The sequence below is a fragment of the Erinaceus europaeus genome, chromosome X (assembly GCF_950295315.1).
Source record: "Erinaceus europaeus chromosome X, mEriEur2.1, whole genome shotgun sequence".
Taxonomy (NCBI): domain Eukaryota; kingdom Metazoa; phylum Chordata; class Mammalia; order Eulipotyphla; family Erinaceidae; genus Erinaceus; species Erinaceus europaeus.
The window spans coordinates 113,169,416-113,192,278 of NC_080185.1; the positions used below are offsets into that span (position 1 = coordinate 113,169,416).

The 22,863-nt window shown below is 38.3% G+C and overlaps 1 protein-coding gene across 3 annotated transcripts; it reads right to left on the reverse strand.

Moving 5' to 3' along the window:
- Positions 1-229: 229 nt before the first annotated feature.
- On the reverse strand, positions 230-18,750 carry PRDX4 (peroxiredoxin 4). 3 transcript variants are annotated; one of them, XM_060182854.1, is made up of 9 exons: positions 18,416-18,750; positions 14,112-14,229; positions 11,112-11,228; positions 8,596-8,718; positions 6,176-6,306; positions 4,538-4,572; positions 829-892; positions 589-635; positions 230-346 (listed from the first exon to the last, which is right to left on the reverse strand). In XM_060182854.1, exons 1-8 carry the CDS (start codon positions 18,630-18,632, stop codon positions 625-627), a joined length of 816 nt encoding a protein of 271 aa, XP_060038837.1. In that variant the 5' UTR covers positions 18,633-18,750; the 3' UTR covers positions 230-346; positions 589-624. The 3 variants fall into 3 exon arrangements, with proteins under 3 accessions (XP_060038837.1, XP_016048415.2, XP_007534149.2); XM_016192929.2 differs by lacking the exon at positions 829-892 and having other exon boundaries at positions 18,416-18,749; XM_007534087.3 differs by lacking the exons at positions 589-635; positions 829-892 and having other exon boundaries at positions 18,416-18,749.
- Between the last annotated feature and the right edge of the window lie 4,113 nt (positions 18,751-22,863).

A 22,863-nucleotide genomic window follows, 5' to 3' on the forward strand; every position in this document is an offset into this window, starting at 1 on the left:
AAGGAACTTGAGTTGCTATAAGGTTTAAGTAAAATAACACATCTAACCTATCCAACACAATGCTTGACACATGGTATATACGCCATAAAAATTATTATTACTAGTAATTTAGCCTGTCATTTCTTAGTTTGGAAAGAGAATACTGCCCATTTTTTATCTAGTTTGCACATTAAACATCTTTGGACTATGATATAGATTTGTGTATTTTCCAAGAAATTGTAACACAATGTGGTAATAAAACAGTGAACTTCATTTATTGAGAAGTTTCAAGCATCATAATCAGAAGAAGTATTTTTCAGTTCAGTTTATCGAAATACTTCAGTTTTCCAGTTGGGTCTGGGATTATCTGTTAAAAAAAGAAAATCACTCGTTTTAGAAGTCAAAGTACGTTATCAAGTTTGAAATTGGTTTTCCATGTCTTGACTAAAGATGGAGATTATTTTATATAACATATATTTATGATAAATACATAAATGTATATATATATATTTAGGATAAACTGGAGTTGTCCTATCTCTGCTAACTCAAAGGGCAAATAGTTTGTTAGCCAATTAACATCTGTACTCAAGCACCCAAAATATTACTTACAGCTCTTCTCTTGGCCACCAGGCTTTCATGACATCTTCAGGTTTGATCTAATTAAATCAAACATATTAAGAGAGCATGGCTACAGATGTTAATATGTTTTTAAATCATCTGCTGATGAAATGGTATTACACCACAAAAGGGGGTAGCATGTTCAAGTAGATATTTTGAAAGTCAGAGAACGCAACCTTTTAATCTCAAACTGCAAAGTAAAAAGGTAACAAACACAACATGAAGTCTTACCTTCAATAATAACTGAATGAACAAATAGTCTGAAAGAAGTGTTCCTTCCTAGAGCCTTTGAAACCTAGACATTTTTTAAAAATTTCCAATATAAATTGACTTTACAGTAACTATACCACTTGGTAGCTAAAGGTAAAGTATACTTATTCCTATATTAATAAACTATAAAACGAGCTTATGTTAGTTCTATATGCATTTTCTTCAGAACTTTTTAATGTCAAACATATAATTTTTAGGCATCACTTAAAGTCTGCCCATTTGTCATTTCTGCATTTAAACTTAGTTTTCAGATACTTATGGAATAATTACTATCAGTTGTATGACGGACAGTAGGAGATATGAAAAGAATCCTTGACACTCATGTGGGAAGGTGTATGTGTACACAACGATTTTGATGCATATTATGATCATGTGTGACAAGGGCTGTGTGACACAATGGAGACTCAGATGCCATCAGAGAAAGGCACAGAGCAAAGGTTGGCATTTAAATTATTCTTAAAAATAGAATTTAGAGTATGGATCGACCTGTCACAGCCCATGTTCAACGGGGAAGCAATTATAGAAGCCAGACCTTCCACCTTCTGCATCCCACAATGACCTTGGGTCCATTCTTTATTCCTATCAAGGGAGGGGATGGAATACGGAGTTCTGGTGGTGGGGATTGTGTGGAGTTGTACCTCTCTTATCCTATGGTTTTGTCAGTGTTTCCTTTTTTATAAATAAAATAAAAATAAGAAACACACACACCCCAACATGAAAAAAATAAGAATTTAGAGACTGGGACAAGTATTCCAGGTTACTAGGGAAAGACCTGAGCAAAGGCACAGGCATATGGAGAGAGTGAGAGAATGAGAACCACAAGGTCCAGAGGGGCTGGTAGAAAAAAAGAATGCAAAGACTTGAAAGCTGTGCTCCTGTATCTGAACTTTGTCCTTCTGTCCTGTTAAGTACTGGAAAGCTACTCTAAGGCTGTGGTCTGGTGACTGACACTCACTGGAGAGGAGGGAAACTGAGGAGGACAAATCAGAAGGTTTATGCAGTGTCCAGTGAAGAATTGAGGGAGATAAACTATCTTTATAGAGACACAACCACAAAACCATTTTTTTTTTAAAACCAGAGCACTGATCAGCTCTGGCTTATGCTGGGGTGGGGGACTGAACCTGGGACTTTGGAGCCTCAGACAAGAGAGCCTTTTTGCATAGCCATTATGCTATCTACCCCTGCCCCCAAAACCATTTTTTTTTTATCCTACGCTTTCCTCTCCAAGTACATTGTTTTCTCCCATTCACAGCTATAATTTCTTGAACTAGCTGTGTATGTTTTGCCTCCTCTTCTTCATCTTGCCCCCAAACTACTCCAAACTAGCTGTTGCACTCACTGTAGTCGTCACTGAATTCGGCATCACTCAGTCAGTTCACTGTACTAGAATTAGCCATGCAGGCTATTCTATATAATAGCCCTGTCAATATAGTTTGACTATCACCAAGGCTTCTATCCTTTTTTTTTTCTTTAAGAGGATGTGTGTGTGTGTGTGTGTGTGTGTGTGTGTGTGTGTGTATAGAGAGAGAAAGGTAGGGGGAGGAGGAGATACTGCTCAATTCTGGCTTAAGGTGTGCTGGGAACTGAATCTGGCCTCTGGAACGTCAGGCATCTATGTTCTGTGCTTTAACAGGGTGAGCTATATTCTTGGTCCTACACCTGGTGTTTCGTTTTTTTTTAAACTTTTCATGACTCTCTCGCTTTAGTTAAGAGACAGCTTAGAAGTGTTTCTAAGCAATCTATTTCATATCTGAAGTACTATCCCATCAACCTGTTCTTAAAAGCATTTTCAGGGATAGGGAAATAAAGCACTGGGACTGCATACCTGAAGACCCCAGTCAATCCTCAGCACCACATGTATCAGAATGTGGCTTCTCTCACTCTGACTTATATGAAACTCACTCTCATATGTAATAAGTAAATTTTTTAAAGCATTTGCCACAATCTAAAATCAGAATTAGGATGTAATTCTGAGGGTAGAGACCTTGGTTTTGTAGGTCACTGGTAAATACATCTGGCTATGTGAGATGATGAATTTGTTAGTCTAATTGTGGCAATCACTTCACAGTACACATGTATATTAAATTATCATCTATATTTTAAATCTGAGAATAGCAAAGATTCCCAAATAGTATGTGATAACACATATGCATTTTTCTGGAGGGTGAATCCATGGTTTTCATAAGATTCTTAAAGCTGTTTGTGGCCCTTAACAGTTAACCAAGTGGAAAGTAAACACGTTTTCTGAAGTGTAAAATACTATATAGTATCCTTCATAGTTTTTTTTTCCTTCATAATTAATCTGTAATCATTGGGAACTTTTGCTGATCTTTTTTTAGTACATGCCTACAACTAATGGTGATGCTAGTCATTAATCACTGTTGGTTTTGCTACAGAGCAGGGGAAAGTACCCCCTAACTTAAAGAGCTATGTAGAAATGTTTTCTAAGGTTTCCCATGATGGCTGTAGATTCTCAGTTATACTTCTATCTGTAAGCCTCACAATCATTAATTGTAAATTAACAAAAAGTTTTGAACCTAGTGTTCAAAAGTAGCTTTAATGCATAACTCTAATAAATCCCCTATGAATTTCACCATATTTATATAGAGATAATTAAGTTTGTATTGTAATATTAACACCTGCAAAAACAAAGCTATTTTGCAAATCAATTAAAATGTGGTTCAGGGAGCCAGGTGGTGGCACACTTGATTGAGTTCACATGTTATCATGTGCAAGGACTTGGGTTCCCCTCAGTCCCCACAGGTAGGGGAAAGCTTCATGAGCACTGAAGTAGAGCTGTAGGTCTCTCTTTCTCTTTCCCTCCTCTATTTCTCCATCTCTGTCCAATAAAGTAAAAATTAATAATTAAAAGAGATTTTAAGATGTAATTCAAACTGAGGGAAATGTTACTTTACCTAATCCAATTTACAGAGTAAATTTCTACCTTTGTCTATTTTTGTTTGCTTAGGTAGAAAATGTTTAGAAGTTTCTATTTTCCTATGATATCAAGATAATGATTTCTCCTCAAATGCTCTGTTTTTTCTACTTCTTAACTACAGTTAATGTGAAACTCTTGATTTTCAGAAGATATTAGATATTTAGAACATATTACTTAAAAATGGTTTGTGCATGTTTCCAATTTATATTTTGGCTAGACTACCTTAGGGATTGTCTGAAAATTAAACAGCCTTCAAAAATGGAAGAATATGCATGTTTGAATCTTTTTTTTCCTTTACATGAAAAGGAGAGAATCGTTAGCTTTAATGTTAGCAAAGCCAAGTTTTCTTAAAATCTTTTTATTATACAAACTACACAGGAAGGTTTTACTTATGACTTTTTTCTTTGTAATAAAGAAAGAAATTCAGTATATGACCTTGAAGGCCTCCAAATTTATACTCACAAGTCACTCACTGTGTCCTTTGTTTTTTAAAGATAATTTGTTTCTCTGGATATCTAACTTTAAAGTTCATCGCATTTAACCCCATTTTTTTGTTTTCTCCAGTTTCAGCTAATTTCCATACAATTCAAAGAATGCCTGTCCTCTGATTTTTACTTAGCAATGTTTACTTCACTTACAAAATTAACACAGCTCTATTATAAGAAAGATTATCCTAAGGTTTTTTTTTTTTGCCTAACTTATCCCCTTAAGAGAAAAATCAGTTTGACTTACTGTTTCACTACCAGGCTTCCAACCAGCAGGGCAGACTAAAAGGAACAAAAATGGACAAAAGACAGTTTAAAAACAAAATTCAGTTTTCTGTAACAACTTTGGGCTTTTTCCATATGAAAGTTAAAACAGAGTCTGTATTGGTGAGAATATTTTCAAGGTTACTAAAGACTTACTTCCGAGATCAGATGAGATCGGGCGTGTTCAGGGTGGTATGACCATAGACACTAAAGACTTACTTATGTTAACTTGGCTATCTAGACCAAAGAACTTTAGTCACAGGTAGAAGATAGCTCATCTATTTTGCCAGTTGTACGTAGATATTTATAATAGAAGAAACCAGACTGTGTATTCCTCTAATAAATTTAGGTAGTTTGGGAAAATGAATTCATGGCAAAATTTTCTCTGAATTTTCATTATATAAACTTACAGTAACCTTATCTGCTGTGTTTTCTGCAGTATTTTGCACTGTGCCATAATACTGAATGATTGTGGATTAGTGAATTACCTTATGGAGAAAAGCTAAATCAAATACAAACATACAAATAAAATCTCTATTAACTTATATTGCCAGAATGGCATAGCAGGTCTTCACTTAATATAGCTGATATGCATTTGGAAACTGCTATTTTAAGTGAAATTATTGTTAAGAAAGGTCATCAAATAACATTTTGTTCAATATCAGTGGGTATTTAGTCATTCACTAGTGAAAGAAAGACCAAAGCACCACTCCACATCTTTGTTTTTCTTTCATGTGGTATCTGGGATTGAACCCAGGACCTTATGTAAGTGGGGTGCGTGCTTTACCACTAAACTACCACCCAGCCTAGTGGGGATTCTTTTTTTCTCATCAACAAAACAAATGTTGAATGAAATGACACTGAAGACCTTCTAAGTTTATAGAAAGATAATTAGAAAGGATCCCAGTTCAAACCCCCAGCTCCCCACCTGCAGGGGAAGTCGCTTCACAAGCAGTGAAGCAGGTCTGCAGGTGTCTGTTTTTCTCTCTCCCTCTTTGTCTTCCCCTCCTCTCTCGATTTCTCTCTGTCCTATCCAACAACGAGGACATCTACAACAATAACTACAACAATAAGGGCAAAATGGGGGAAATAAATAGTAATAATAAAAAAGAAAGATAATTAGAAAAACTATAGACGTAAAACTTTGAGCTTACCCAAAGGAGTATACAAACACTATATTTACATCTTAATTTACTTATTTATTTTTACTGAAAGGCTGTGCAGTGCTGAAGATCAAACCTAGGGCATCATCCAAGATCTTAACTGTTGAACCTTCCTAGCTCTTATTAAGTAGAATGTACAAATGTATTTTGCACTTTAAAAAGATCAGCTAGTAATATGAAAACAATAATCAAAAGATCTTGGAACCACCCAAATAACCTTTTTTTCTTAAGATTTTTATTTATTAATGAGATAGAAGAGAAAGAAAGAACCAGGCATCACTCTGGTACATGTGCTACTGGGGATTGAACTAAGGACCTCATGCTAGAGTCCAATGCTTTCTCCACTGTGCCACCTCCTGGATCACCCAAATTACTTTTGGGAGAAGAAACAAAACTAATTAAGCTGTTGTCTCAAACTAAAAAATCCAAAATCTGTAATGTTTAGAAGGAAAGCATACCTTCTCCATGTTTGTCAGTGTACTGGAATGCTTGAACCAAACGTAGTGTCTCATCCACTGATCTACCTACAGGAAGATCATTCAGAGTAATCTGTCTTAGGATTCCTTTGTCATCAATAATGAAGAGGCCTCTGTAAAACATAAACATGGTAGAGGTGAGGCTATTTTTTCTCAGTTAAGATAAACATCAGTTACTGTGAATCCCTTTACCATCCACACAGAAGGATAATATGCAGAACAAATGACACAACCTAATCTACTTGCTTGATTGGTACAGAGGTATATGCACATGCACAACCCATTGTACCCCACACCTATCTACTGTATATTGTCTAATTGATACCATCAAATTGTAGCCTCTCTCTCTCTCTCTCTGTGTGTGTGTATGTACCTTGTGCGTATGTGATTTTATTGTTCCCAGTGGCTTTTTTTTCCCTTTTAATTTCAGATAGAGACAGGAAAATAGAGAACAAACTACAGCACCACTCCACTGTTCTTAGAACTTCCCCTACTGGTAAACATGGTATTCCCATGTAGTGCCAGGGCTGCAGTCAGGGTCTTTGCACATGGTAAAGTGTGTGCTCTACTGGGTGAACTATCTTCTAGCCCTTAAATGATACTTCGAAAGATTAATTTGGGGACAATGTAAGAAATATAATAAAAGTTTTCTTTATTTAGAAACAAGGAGATAAATGGTAAAAGCTGTAGCTAAAGAACTGAAAGTAGCTTCCCCCAAGAAGTAGGCTATACGGGTAGGAGGAAACTATTGCTTAAAACAATCTGACTTTTAAAACCTATCTGCATATATTTCTGATGAAAAATAATTTTAAAATTGCCTCAGTTTTTAGTGGTTTATTCTTTAAAAATTAATTTAGCAATAAAAAATTCTGTGAAAGCAGAAAACACTAAAGACTTGGCAAATAAAAAAGGAAAAAAAAAAACCAACCCAAACTACTAATGTATGATATAGCTGAAAATATGCTATAAAGAGACTAGTTATAAAATAGCATTTGTTGCTTACTCCAATACCAAATTAATCTGTACACATGAATGTTTTGAATTAAACATGCCATGGAAATATTTAGTATCTCCTGTATTTACTCTGTATAAATACTACTTGATTCAAGGGAAAAAAAAAACACTGGCATTCCATTCATATGAAATATCCAGAACATGCAACTACAAAGGGGCAAAGTGTTTGTCTAGGGCTACGGCAGAGGGTTTGGGAGGAAATGGATAGTAGCTGCTAAATGCTATGGGGTTTCTGTTTTAATGAAAATGGTCTCAAATGGATTGTGGCTATGGTTTCACAGTTCTGTGAATATACTAAAACTATTGAACTGTATGCTTTAAATGGGTGAATTGTATGTACTGTGAATCTTCTCAATAAGTGTTTCAACAAACAAGACTATATAAAATACTAGAACCTGGGACAAGTGGTGGTGCACCTGGTTGAGTGCATATGTTACAATATGCAAGGACCCTGGTTCACGCACTAGGTCCCCAACTGCAGGGGGTTTCACAAGTGGCAAAGCAGTTTTGCAGGTATCTCTCTATTTTGCTATCTCCCCCTTCCTCTCAATTTCTGGCTGTCCAATAAATAAATAAAAAAAAACATTTTAAAATATACTAAAACCGGGAGTTGGGCGGTAGTGCAGTGGGTTAAGCACATGTGGCACAAAGTGCAAGGACCAGTGTAAGGATCCCAGTTCGAGCCCCCGGCTCCCCACCTGCAAGGGGAGTCGCTTCACAGGCAGTGAAGCAGGTCTGCAGGTGTCTTTCTCTCCCCTTAAAAAAATATTGAAACCATCACATAAAACACTAAAAATTAACACTGTAAAGCAAATCAACAATCTAACCAAAGCATAATTGTTTTAAGATAACAGTACTTTTCCAAAGAATTCTATTAGTATTTATTATTAAAGTAACCCAGCAACAGCTTGGATAAAATAGTTTCTTGTTTTTCCCATTCCAAACAATGAGTTGTTGGAATATGGGTTTGTTAAGTGTGATACATATATTTGGAACAACCATTACTGAGCTTTGTTTGGAAAAATGGAGGAAAAAATGGACAAGGAGTTTGGGGACTTGGGTTCAAATCTAAGCTCTGGGGCTGGGTTGTAAAGGTCACACATTACAGTGCACAATGACATGGGTCCAAGTCCCAATATTTAAAAAAAAATATGAGCTCCACCTTTAACCAACTGTATGACTTTGGCTAACTTCAAAGAATTTTGTGAGACTGATTATGTATAAAATGACAATGCTGGTCAAAGACCTTTAAATGATCTTCCAGTTATAACAGTCTATGATACATATCAAGTAAGACACTTGTCAATTATTTTAAACAGTACCTACATTTTTGCAAATAGAACAAATAATATTCCAACTGTTTCAAGAAAGATTACAATGAATGGTACCTGAGAGTATGGCCTGAGTCTTCCAGATAGACACCATAATCCTTTGAGATTTGATGGGTCAAATCTGAAAGAAGTGGAATCTTTATTGACCCAAGTCCACCTTGTTTTCGAGGTGTATTAATCCTGTAAGAAACAGAACATTTATCTCTCAGAATTAAAAGAAATGGCACATACTCAAACAGTAATTCGTCTGCTATAAGCATGCACATGGGCTTACATACAGTGATTATTTTATGTAACGGGTTAATACACGTTACTTATTTTTCCCCAACTTAACACATTCATATTCTTTAAACATTAATTATGAAGTTACATCACATTTTTAATGTACAGACACAGTACATATTAAAAAATCTTATGTGGTATAGGGGAATGAACCCAGAATCTTGTGCATATGCAATACTGGTCTTCCTAATCCAATTTACTATCTTTATTCTTCCTTTTGGGGGTGGTGGGGAGACAGAGAAAGGACATTCCATGGTACCACACTACAATCTATGGAGTGTCCATGTGCTGCAAAGGCTTGAACTCAGGGCCTCACATAGACTAAAACATAAAGTTAGTTTATCAGGGGAGCTATCTCTTAGTCCTGATATGTTTTTTTTCCTTTCCTTCTTAACCAAACTCTCAAGACATTTCAACTGTTTTTACTTTTAGCCTTTATAAGATTGTCTGGAAACATCCTTGTATTCATAACTTTGTATGCTTCCTGAAGCAGAAGCAATGGATGAAAGAAGATGGACTGTTCTAAGTATAACCTTAGAATTGTGATCACAAGGCAAAATACAACTGGTGACATTTTAATAATTGAGAGAAACAAATACAAAATTCACTTGAAGCCATGAAGGAAGCTAGTTATACTTTTAGATGCATCAGTCTTCAGACCTAAGTATTCTGTAATTTGAAACCAGGGTTTGTGAGCTGGTACTACAATGGGATAGTACAGAAGCTAGAAAACGGGACTACTGCTTTAGATGCTTAAAGCTCTAGTGCTGACATTCAAATAGAAATCTCTAGTTGTTAAGAAACCTATCTAACTGAGAATATACCTCCAAAATTTCTTGGGAAAGAAATTCCAAATTACTGGGAATGACAAATTTTTCTTCTGTGGATTTGTATTTAAATACTATAAAATTTTAGAATTACTGAGAAAATGATGAACCAAGTAAACCAAGTTTTAATTTTTTATATTAAGAAATTGGTACACATGTATATTAAACTTTTATAATGTTTAAGAGAATTTTAGATATTAGGATAACAAATTCATGATTCCAGAGGAAAAAAAAAAACTAAAAAGAAAAAAGTTGGAGTTATTTCTAAGTGGATACTATAATCAGTATTTAATAATAAGGTTAGAGCTATAATCTACAAATTATCTTGGGCAAGTGCTTCTATACACAATTATAAATGGATAGAAACTTGAATTTGCTAATTTGGAATGACTATTATGCATAAAATTTTGTGCACAAAAGTATGGATACTACTAAAATTTCCTATCAATCAATATATACATTTCTTTTTTTTGACCAGAGCACTGTGTCTGGTGGTAAAGGGGATTGAACCTGGGACTCCTGAATCTCAGGCATGAAAGTCTTTGGCATAACTAGTATGCTATTTCCTCTGCCCTACACTTCAAATTTTGAAACACATTGCTTAAGTGTTTTCCATATATGCTGAACCAGCTGTGCAATGTATCTTTAGTCATTTTAATTTGTAATTATTTTCATTTCAGTGAAGTGGAAAATCTCAGGTTTGAAGAATTTCTGAAAACTATTTTTAAAGTTAAATTTTAAAAGTGTAATAGCTATTGAGTTTGACTTAACACTAGATAATTGTGTAACAGAAACAGTATTTTAAGTATTTTTCTCCAGATTAATGTTATCCAATTTATCATAGTAATCATATAGATTTTTTCCTATGAATATTGCATCTTTTTACTTTAACTTTCCCAATTGTGAAATATCCTTTAAGATCCTTAAACAGTTTTTATTATGATATCACTGTACTTAGATAAATCTATCCCCAAGCTATCTGAAAACTACATTTTTTATGTTAGGAATTTTCTGCCCTCAGTGTAAGACTAAATCCATCCCTTCCTTTGTGTGTGTGTGTGTGTGATGGGGGATACAGAGCTTCACATGTGTAATTCCACTGCTCCTGGGCTGATTTTTTATTCTTTTTATTTCAGCTAGGTAAAAGGACAGACACAGAGTAAGAAGACATTACAGTAGTGCTTCTCTACCCATGTGGTATTAGGGTTACTTGAGGTCTTGTTTATAATAAGGAAAGTGTGCTACTAGCTGAGCCATCTCCTGGCCCAATTAAATCTATTATTTTCTTGATCGCGGAGGTTTGAAGTGGTTAGAACACCTAACTTGCAAGCACTGGATCCCAAGTTTGATCCCCATAACTGCGTATGCTAGAGTGATGCTCTCGTTCTATTCCTCTCTGTTACTATTAAGTAAATAACTTAAAAAATCAATCTATTATTTTCTCTACAAATGTAAGATACTGACCAGGCCAAATGGGTAAACTGTGAATCAACAGAACATGCGACCACTTCAGTATTTATAGATCTGAATTCTTCAATTCTGTCACCAAAGGCGATAATTTCAGTTGGACACACAAAAGTGCTGAAAATAACAATAAAAACAAACAAAAAAATCAGTATTCTCAATATACTTGGTTTCAAATGTTTTTTTACTATATCTTTAGTATGTAAAAATTCACATTAAGAACTATATATATATGAACCGTCTCAAAATAGAATACTCTAAAATTAGACTTGTTTAATCAGGTTTCATTTAAGTAGAAACATTCCAAATTATACTCCAATAAAGTTTTTTTTTAATGAATCACTCGTCAATCAATATTCCCATCTCCTTTATGATAGCACCCCTCCTCCCCATGTTTATTAGTGTTTCCTTATTTTCATTATTTATACTCCTACGCCAATCTTGTGGACTAAATACACCTATCTCTATTTTAGAATTAAGTATGTGCTTTCCCATTATTCCCCCTTTCTCGACAAGATCCTTTTCTACCTTGTTTCCTTGCCAGATTTTACCCCTTAATATTATCACATTGTCATAAGGGTACATATAGAGAATGTTGCCCTTAAAATTGTATTTTTCAAATTATGGTAGGGACTTCTTCAGCCAATTTATTGAATTCTAACTAACAAAGGTTTGATTTTAGCTCTAGTAGTTTCTGAAACGAAGAGTGGGAAGGGTAATTTGGAGAAGGGGTTGGGGAAGTAGTTATCAATACTGGTGCATGCAGTCTGGTTGTCACCATATATATGTGTGTTTGGGGTGGAAATGAAAATTTTATTTCCTATTGTGTATCAAGGTAAATAGTCATTTGAAAAACCTAGACTTAATGGACAAGTACCCACCACAGCCAAATATAGGCTTATCAAATGTTTCAGTTGTTTGAGAGGAGGACTGCTGTATAAAGAAGGCAATTCTACTCTAGTTTTTATTTCTAGAAATCTGGTCTAGTAGATGTATTTCTAATATTTTACCACACAGTAGGAATGTCCAGCCTTTATCCTCCTTCCTATTATTCCAAGAAATGCTTAGAGATACATTTGCCCAACTCCCTAGTGAAGACAGAGAAAGGTTCTGGTAGGATTATGCTTGTGATTTTCCTTATAAACTGTGGCAAATGCCCCAAAGAATTCTTCCTTTTCCTAACCAGGCCCAGTTCACATCATAGAGAAAATAGTAAGAAGCTACCTTAGATCGATCACTGATAACAGCATGCTCAAATTAAACAAGTGCTACTCATTTAGAGTTTTTTTTTTTCTCTCTCTTTTTTTTTTCCTCCAGGGTTATTGCTGGGCTCGGTGCCTGCACCATGAATCCACCGCTCCTGGAGGCCATTTTTTTCCCCCTTTTTTTGTTGCCCTAGTTGTTGCAGCCTCGTTGCGGTATTATTACCATTGTTGACGTTGTTTTGTTGTTGGATAGGACAGAGAAAAATGGAGAGAGGAGGGGAAGACAGAGAGGGGAGAGAAAGATAGACACCTGCAGACCTGCTTCACCGCCGTGAAGCGACTCCCCTGCAGGTGGGGAGCCAGGGGCTCGAACCAGGATCCTTACGCCGGTCCCTGCACTTTGCGCCACATGCGCTTAACCCACTGCGCCACCGCCCGACTCCTCATTTAGAGTTTTAAATAACACTAGAGAAAGAGAGCTATTTGTCAGACTAATTATGAAATTCAGGTTTAGCATAGGTAAAACCACAAATGAATTTAGAAGACCTATCATGTCTTATATATTAAAAATCCCTACTTCTGGTTTCTATTAGGAATTATACATTTTATTCAAGTCACAGTAAAAGTTACTTAGAAGAAACAATTTCTTATTAATGTAAAAGATCATGTATTATGCAGATTCACTGCTTTACTCTCAGTGTATCAATTTTAATGAAAAAATTTCCTAAATAACTTTTATGAGAATATTTCATATTTGGAATTTAGTTGAGTGAACTTCAGTCCATAAGTCAATCCAGTTTATCTTATTTTTTGTAAAAGGAACTTTCAGTAGAATACAACAACACTCAATTATTTATGTATTATTTCTTGCTGTTTATGTGCTACACTGCAAAGTTGAGTAACTGCAACAGAAGTCATTATGGAATTTATTGAGTCTTTAATTTTCGAACCCCTGACTTAGAAACTGTCTGTAGAGATGAGTTTAAATATATCCTCTCTGCAGTTCCAAAATTTATTTATATTATTTTAGATTAGTCCTAATGGAAAAGCTATTTTACTATATAGTACCAAAGATGTAACAGTCTTCTATATATTTTAATAACCAGAAACATATTCAAATATAGAAATGATAAGTGTTCAAATAACTATCTGGTATCTTTTCATGTTCATGGAGTTTTTAAAGTGCTCAAAATCCTTGACATGATTAAAGCTGCAAGAATATTTTGAATTAATTTTTGGATTGGCTAAAACTGTCACAGAACTAGAGAGAAACCCCACAATAATCATAGTTTGTATTAAATAGGTATTATTCCTTAAGTCTATACAATAGATTTAGGCAAATTCAAATCACAAGAAAGAACCAAGTACAACAAAGAACAGTAGTAGTACAACTGAGAGTTGGGCGGTGGCGTACTGGGTGAAGTGCACACTGTACAAAGCACAAGGATCCCGGTTTGAGCCCTTGGCTCCCACATGCGGAGGGGTGGCTTCACAAGTGGTGAAGCAGATCTGCAGGTGTCTATCTCTCCCCGTCTCTATCTTACAATTTTTCTCTGTCCTAGCCAACAACAAAAAATGGAAAAAATGGCCTCTAGGAGCAGTGAATTCGTAGTGCAGGAACCCAGGCCCAGCAATAACCTTGGAGGCAAAAAAAGAAATAGTAAAACTATAGTTAACATTCTTCATTTCAGCTTGCCTTTTATGAACCAAGAGCTAAACCAAGTATCGTTACCTATTTGATGTTACCGAATAACAACTGAGATTCTACTAGATGTTTTATATATGTATTACTTACAAATCAAGTGGATAGAAGAAAAAAACCAGGTATTTTCCACGATAATCAGTTAACTTGAGTTCCTTAAATTCTCCATTTATCACAGCTGTTCCTTCCCAATAGGGTGCTGGCTTGGAAACTAAGAAAAGAAAAATATTATTTGTATTATTGAGGATGTTGGTGGGATGGCAAGACATCTTTAAGAAATCATTAAACATGAAGGTTCCCAAACCTTTGACCTCTAGCAGTCTGGTGATGCTTATGGCCTCCTCAGAATAGAGTTGCTGAAGGTATAAAATAATTATCAAAGAAAATCAATTATATACAGACCCAAAATCAAATGGCTGATATAGTAATACACATGTCGGTTTACTAACACTTTGTGAGATTTAAGAGTGATCTAATAACTACCAAAGGTAGTGATGATTATAGATGATGTTTTAGGATACCTGCAAGTCATAAAGTGCCATGAAAATACCTGATTCACGCTAGTGAAATAGCTCACTTGGATAGTGCACTGGTTTGCCATGTGCACCACCCAGGTTCCCACACAGGGAATTTCAGTGCTGTGGGCTCTCTGCCTGCCTCTGTCTTTAAAAATAATAATGGAAATACTTGATCCTATTGGTGACAGGTAGTACACACAAATACTGCTGAAACTAGTGTGATTTGTTGCTGAGGTGCACGGTGAAAATTCTTTATTCTATTGATGCTCACGTATACTCCCACATTCTATCCCTTCACTAAACCTAGCTGGCTATTTCAGTATAGGCCCTCCAAGTTAATTAGCTGTTTACATTTTACAAATCAAAATTTCCTTTCTCTAATGGCAGCCTTTCATATCATTAACTTAAACACTATTTTCTCACACACACACATAGAGGATTTGGTGTTGATGAGACTGAACTTAGGAATAGGAAACTGGACCAAAAAAGCAAAATATCTCACTTGGATAGCTGGCTGCTTTGTCATGCGTGTGATGCACATTTGAACCTTGTTCCCCACTGCAATGAAGGAAGCGCCAGTGCTATGGCTTATTTATTTATTGTTCTTTTTAAAAAACATTTATTTTATTTATTTATTCCCTTTTGTTGCCCTTGTTGTTTTATTGTTGTAGTTATTATTGTTGTTGTCGTTGTTGGATAGGACAGAGAGAAATGGAGAGAGGAGGGGAAGGCAGAGAGGAGGAGAGAAAGATAGACACCTGCAGACCTGCTTCACCGCCTGTGAAGCGACTCCCCTGCAGGTGGGGAGCCAGGGTTCGAACCGGGATCCTTCTGCCGGTCCTTGTGCTTTGCGCCACCTGCGCTTAACCCGCTGCACTACAGCCCGACTCCCACTATGGCTTATTTTCCTTTCTCTCTGTCTCATTCTTCCTGTCTGAAAAAGTTGGCCTGGAGAGGGGAAGCCCTGAAGATGGGGGGGGTATGGGGTGGGGTGGGGGAGAAAATGTGGAAATACCAAATCATCAGGCCAGCAATGTAAAATCCCAGACCAAATTAATTTCCTAGAGGGCTTTGAAAAAGACTTCCTTGAACAGGTGTCAAGTGACATGATAGAAATAGAATCATTTAAACTGCTCTCTTGCAAGGATGGGCAGTAATTCTAGCCAACACACTTTTGACAGTACACCTGGATCTTCTATTAGTGTATTCAGATAGTATTTATTCAGAACCATTCCATACACTAACGTCAATACTTGTAAGTTTGACTAAGGTTCCTAGAAAGTAAGGCTTATAATAACCAGTGTTTATTCTGATTTTGAATAGATGACTTTTTGGTACTTCAACAAGAGGGACAAGACCAATTTCTCTGTCAGATTAATATACAGCATGTGATTGCTTATCTTGAGCCAGCAGCAAACGCTAGAAGAAAGCCTACCAAATATAAATATCCTGAACTGATTAGGTAAAAGCCTGGGTGAGAACTAAATAGCAGAAGGGCACTGAATTTATATATGCTACTGAAAAGGATATTTGTGTGAGGTCATAATTGCTATCGCCTGCTATAATGATATTCCTTCATGTTTTTTTAGCATGTTGCGAAAACCAAGCCTGAAAATCTTTTTTTCCTGTTGCAATGCAATGCAGGGGAGCAACCTCCCCAGGGCATCATCATGCATGCAAGACATAATGCCTACAAGATTCAACTCCCAGGGTCAATTTTTATTTATTTTTTATGAGAGTGAGAGAATACAAAAGGGAGCAAAACCACTGGTTTACTATTTATGGAGTGAGTACATTTGTTTAGTCTTTGTTGCCCTTACAAATTGTGGTGCTGGGGATCAAAACCCAGGCTTTCATTTAAGGCACTTACTCTTAGATGCTCAATATTAGCATGGCCATGAGAATCTTGATTTTCTTGGGAAATTCTTAATTTTTTATTTAAGAACTTCAATGTTAAAAGAAAGAAAATCTAGGCAATTTCCAGAGCAAAAAAAAAATGCAATTAGTCACTTTGTTAAAATCTATATATGAATTCCCAAAGCAACCCTTGCCATCTATTGACAAAGAAAATTTGTTCTGATTATTTATATATTCCATAAAGATTTAGATAAATGCAGAGTAGAATAATGAAGAATATTTAAATCCTCTTTCCCCATTACCCCCTTATCAAGTTAACAGCTGTTATTTTAAAAAATCTTTCAGGGTGTGTGTGTGTCGCACCTGGAATTGAACCCAGGGACTCAAATACATGTTGAAGTGTGTGCTCTATTATTAAGCTACATTGCTAACTCCAGTCTTTTTTAAACACACGAATTTGAGTTTGAGAGGAAATCACGCAGTTTTTCATATTGCTAAGAATTATTTGCAAACAAAGCCTTAATGGCTCTGAAATATTCCACTTTATTTTTATTGTTAATTCTAAATTTTAACTAAGTCTACAAGTGACACAGAAATGTAGGATATACCGCAAATTTGAAAAGTTCCGCTAATAATGAGAAATCTATTATTACTGTTATATTTTTGCTTCCATAAGCTCTGTTCCTTATAGGAAATATATGCCAGTAAACTTTTAAATGACTGGCATATTTCAAAGTATCTTCCCTAACAAGTTAACCACGGGACTTGGAAATACTATGATTTTAAAAGTGCAAGACTGGCTTCGGAAAACAAAAACTCAAAGGAGTTTGCTGTCGGTGGGAACGAACTGTAAATGTTTAAGGAGGCAAAACAATTCTCATTTGTCACAGCTACTCCATTTAAGTCACAACTAAATACGTCCTATTTAACACTGGGAAATCAATTCATAATCGTAAAGAAATATTACTTCTTTTCAGTCAGTCCAGACCCAGAACCATGAGAATCAAATACACATCTATAGAATGCCAGATGTAGGAAAAGAAGATTAGTTAAAATGCCAGAGGGCTAGTCTTTATTCTTTAGACTCTGCCCACTCCTTTTTGGCTTGTTTTAACATTCAGATACAGTAGGCCACAACTTTCTCAGTATCAACTAAGTCTGACGTGTTCTTCCTGAAAGTGGCCATTAGCTGTGTACACTGGACAGAAGTGCAAATAATCAAAAGCCAAATTGGCAGGGCACAAATTTGCCACGAGGTTTATCATCAACCCAGATGTGTTACTTCCAATCTCTTTCCCGTTTCTTTACAAAGAACCTCCGAAGTACACCCTGTAATAAGCTCTTTATTTCTGAGAAACAAGAATACCCATTAGCTACACAGGTTTTGGGGACGGTAGCTTTTTTCTTCTTTTTTAAAAAATATTTTTTCTATTATGTATCAAAGTAGACCAGGAGGCAGAGAGAGAGATTGATTGATTGATTCCATACATGGGATTCTCGGGGGCGGCGGCATTTAATCTTCTTTGTAAGATGCAATAATAATAATAAAGAAAAAAGAGGAAAGATATATTTGCTCTCCTGAACATTTTGTTCAACCACTTTCTTGTTTAGCCAAACTTTTTGTGAACCATCATTCAACTTTCCAATGTATTCTTCCCTAAAATAGTCCTTGAAAACAGACGTGATGTGCTGCAGGCACTTGAAGAGGTTTGAGGAAGTATTTCAGTTTGCAAAACATCCCCGATGCCTGCAAGCCCGGGAAAAGAGTCACCCTTTCCCCTCATCTGCGGCTTTTGGTGTAACCACTACCACGTTCAAAATCTGATCATTCAGTGAAAACCATCCTTTTCTTCACAATTGGACCCCTCCCCCCGCGCCCGCCATGCGTCCACGTTCCTTCCGAGAGGCCTCTACCCTGAGACGCCGCCAGAGCAGGCACCCCGGTGGCCACTGAAACTGAGGCGCACGTGTCTCCAGCCCCCCATTTCCCGCCGCCCCCCCACGTGACCGGGCACCACCTACTCTTGGCTTTGCTAAGGTGCAGGGAGTGATGGGCGTCCGAAACTCGGGACGCCTCCCCGGGGTACACTTGTCCGCCCGCGTAGAAGTGGCACTCTTCTTCGCGGCTCCGTAGTTTCTCCTCCACCTCCTTGCCCCGAAGAGCCCCGGCCCACAGCAAGAATAGAAACAGCGCCAACAGTCGTCGGCTCCGACGGGGCAACAAAGCCGGCCCTTCCATGGCCACGCAGGTGCAGACGCTGGTCGCTCAACTAGAGAATCACTAGTCCAACCGTCAGGCTACTACAGTGGCGCGCTCGGAGACCGCGGGACCCTGGGCGCGGCCTCGCGAGACCTGCTCCGCCCCCTCCGCCCCTAGGCTCCCGCCCCGCCACGTGGGCGTCAGCCCCGCCTTCTCGCCCCCACCCCTCCCAGCTCGCGTTTGCGCCTGCGCCCCGGGGGGCGGCGGGGCGGGAGTTTAGCTTAACTCTTCTGGGCTGCCTGTGGTGCTGCTGCTCTCTGCGGTGCAGGTGCATCCTTCCACGCCCATCTCTTCCACCGAGCCTCACCATCTTCCCATTACCCCTACCCCCAAAGTGAAACTAATCTTGGCTGCCTTTGAAGGGTTTGCATTTGAATACTGCTCACAGTTGCTTGTTCTTTCCTTGAAATGGTCTGTGTAAACAAAGCCATGACCACTTCTTTTAGTTGCTGTTTTTCAAGTCCTGGGAAAACTTAGAGAAGAAAGGTCTAGCTAGTTACTCTCTCCGCATCTGGCAAGGACAAATAGAGAGTTTGGCGAATTAAACCTGTCTCAAAAGGTGTCTTCCTTTTCAAATTTCCTTTTTTTTATTAAGACTTGAAAAGTTTCTAGAAGACTAGTCTCTATGAACACAATATTCCTTCTGACAACTATGCTATCACATTACAGTAGCCCCAGGCTACTTTCAGCAGCCTCCTAGCTCTCCTCCCTCTTGTCTTTCTGTGAGCTCTGGTTATCTTTCTGAACCCTGCAGAAGCCATCCTACCAGCCTGTCTTCTATTACATTGCTCCATTAGGTTAGAACCATGTGCAATTCTGTAGTCGGGCGGTGGCGCAGCGGGTTAAGTGCACATGGTGCAAAGCTGAAGGAGCGGCGGAAAGGTCCCGGTTCGATCCCCCGGCTCCCCACCTGCAGGGGAGTCCCTTCACAGGTGGTGAAGCAGGTCTGAAGGTGCCTGTCTTTCTTCAAGTTCCCCCGGGCATTATAGGGGGCTGTGGGGATGGCGGTTAAGCAATAAGGGCAGCAAAAAGGAAAAATAAATAAATAAAAAAGAATGGAAAAGAAAAGGAAAAAAAGAATCATGTGCAATTCATCTTTCTTTCCCAGGGTACCTGACACATGGTGAGCATTCGCTATTGTAAATTAAAATCAACCTGCTTTTAGTTTCTAGTGTTTCACATTTTATAACCTTGTTCTTGGCTTTTTTGTGTGTGTGTGTGTGCCTCTAGTGTTATTCCTGGGGCTCGGTGCCTGCACTATGAATCCACTGCTCCTGGAGGCCATTTTTTCCCATTTTGTTGCCCTGGTTATCGTTATTATTGTTGTCATTGCTGTTCTTGGATAGGACAGAGAGAAATCGAGAAAAGGGAAAACAGGGAGAGGGAGAGATAGACACCTACAGTCCTGCATCACCGCCCGTGAAGCGACCCCCCTACAGGTGGGGAGCCGGGCTCCTTACACCATGTGCGCTTAACCAGTTGTGCTACTGCCCGACCCTCGGTGAGATCTTTAGAGGCAGACAGGAAGGCTGTACTTGACAAACTCAGTCCTTTCCCCAGTTCTGCCCATCACATGCTCTGGAAGGGTTTGATGGGAGTAGGATGAGAACCCCCATCTCTCTCGCGCCGTTCCTTCGCATCGCGCGCTGTCTATCTATGACCTCTGTCCCCACCCGTAGGGCATAAGTGTGCGCATGCGCATTGTGAACAGGCCTAGGCTGCCACTTGAAGTCCTATTGGTCGTCGTCCATCTAGTTTTGTTGTCATATGATGTGTTGTCTAGGGTCACAGTTCTTGGTTTGGCTGCTCTCTTGCCTCTGCACGGCAGTTTTTAAGACCCTGGACATGCTTCCTGGCCCTTTATGTTCTCTAAAGCGTCTCCTTCCTCCACTGCCGTGACTCACTTCCTGCCTCATAGGTAACTGGCCTTGCGCTCTCGGTCCTGGTTGTGACCCACGAGTCAGTTCCTTGTCCGCCCTTCCCGGCCCCCCATACAAAAACGAACCTTTGTGTCTGTGAGTGGCTGGCATTTCCTAGCTTTAACACTCAGTCTCCGTTTCCTAATGGCCATCTGGCCATCTGTGTGAACTGTGCCACCACCACCACCACCACCATCCCCCCCACCCCCCACCCCCCCACCCCGCAGCCCCGTAGAATGCCCTGGGGAACTTGAAGAAAAAAGGGATGATCTGAGAAAACACTATCTTGAGACCAATTCTGATTTTGTAATGAGAAAGACAAAACCAAGTCAAACTTTCAGTCTGAAAGTTAGTTATTTTAATGGCTAGAAATGGTCTCAAAGGTGTGGGCACCGAGCCCCAGCGATAAACCTGGTGGCAATAAAAGAAAAACAACCCGCCTTAGTTTCAGGTTGCTGTCACACATTAGATTCTTGCTCCTTGCTATGAACATTTGAGGCAAATGGGAAACCTGCCTTTCCCAAACACACTTCTCATCTGACTTCTGCTCATTAGTGCTCTGCTTTTTGTATTCTCACTTTTGTTTCCTGTGGGCAAAGGGAAAATATGAAACCACCGCCAAGTGGGGGAGAGCAAGCTCTTGCTTACCCATAACGTTGTCTGACAAGTCTTCACTTTCTGTGGTACTGTAGACAGAAGTCCGCTGACGAGGTGGCTCTCGTTGCTCTGCTTCTTCTCCTTCCCTCCCCTCCTGTTCCACATGAAAGGGGAGCAGGATCCTGGGGGCTCGGGACTGAGTCCCAGGGGTTCTGCTCATACCCATACCCCTAAGTCGACTTCGGTGATCCATGTTGACTGTTGGGTAAGTAGCCTCTAAGCCTCAGTAAATGTTAGTCTCTGAGCTGGGAGAGGAAGCTTGGTGAAGTGCTATTTCCTGACACCTTGGCACTATGTTGAATTGAGGTGTCCCAATTGGCACCAGGGGCTGCCCACCAAGTGGGCCCCCAGTTAAAACCGCCCAGACACTGGTGTGTGCCTCTCAACCCCACTGGAACCCCTTGGTAGCAGACATTCTGGGTGGTGTTGTTCTGAATTCAATGATCCAATGGTATTTCCTGAGTGACTGCCTCCTGGCAGCAGACATTATGCTGTCATAGCAGTGATCATAAAGGAGCTAGAGATGGGGGTTGTGGTCCCAGGATAGTCACTAGCCACTTGAAGTGTCAGTTGCCCTTATTAATAAATATAAAATCATTAGTTATTGTGGTTGGTTGTACACTTAGGATATACCTTGGAAATATCTGGAAGCTTAAGAACATTCAAGTACATGAACCAAGCCATATGATGATTTCAGAGAACTTTAACAGGGGCAAGGGGGAAGTCCAAACACATATGGTTTTAGAACTGATATGTCTGGTTAAGATCCACCCCCAGGAGAGCTCAAATTGTATAGTCATATCTTTCTTGTTCTAATCTGAGCTCTGCCTTGTGGCCTTGAGAAATTTATTAACCTCTTGGAACCTAAAGACTCATCTGCACATGGGAGGTATTAATCCCTTCACCATGTTCTGAAACTGAAATGATTTCATGATATAACTATAAAACCTAACTTGGGGGCTGGGGAAATAGTATAATGGTACTGCAAAAGACTTTCATGCCTGAGGCTCTGAGGCTCCAGGTTCAATCCCCAGCACCACCATAGGCCAGAATTGAGTAGTATTCTGTATCTCTCTCTCTTTGTATTTCTCTCATTAAAATAAATACAAAAAAGAAATATCATAAAAGTGAGATTAAATTCTCAAATCAAAAAAATATTAATTTAAAATCGATTTGCATTTCTCTAGAGTATATATGTAGGGCTAGAATTACTTGGCCAGATGGTTAGTCTATGCTTGGCTTTTTGAGGACCCGCTAATCTCCTTCACAGCAGCAGTACCATTTTATACTCATACTAGCAATGTGTTAAGGATTCAGTTTCTCCTCGATTCCATTTGTTGTCTTTTTTTGCTATAATCATCCTATTGGCTGCAAATGATATCTCATTGTGGTTTGGATTGCCGTTTACCGAATGACTAATAATGATTAGCGATTTTTCATTTACCTATTGGCTTTTTGTATGTTGTATCTGAAGAGATGTTAATTTAATTTCTTTTTTTTTTAAAGTTTTTACAGTATTCTTTAATGGCTTTATTTATGTATTCTTAATAGGATATTACAAGATTGTTTTACATTTTTTTCTTTAATGGGATTGATGATTTATAGTCAACAGTAAAATAGGTTTATTTAAATTT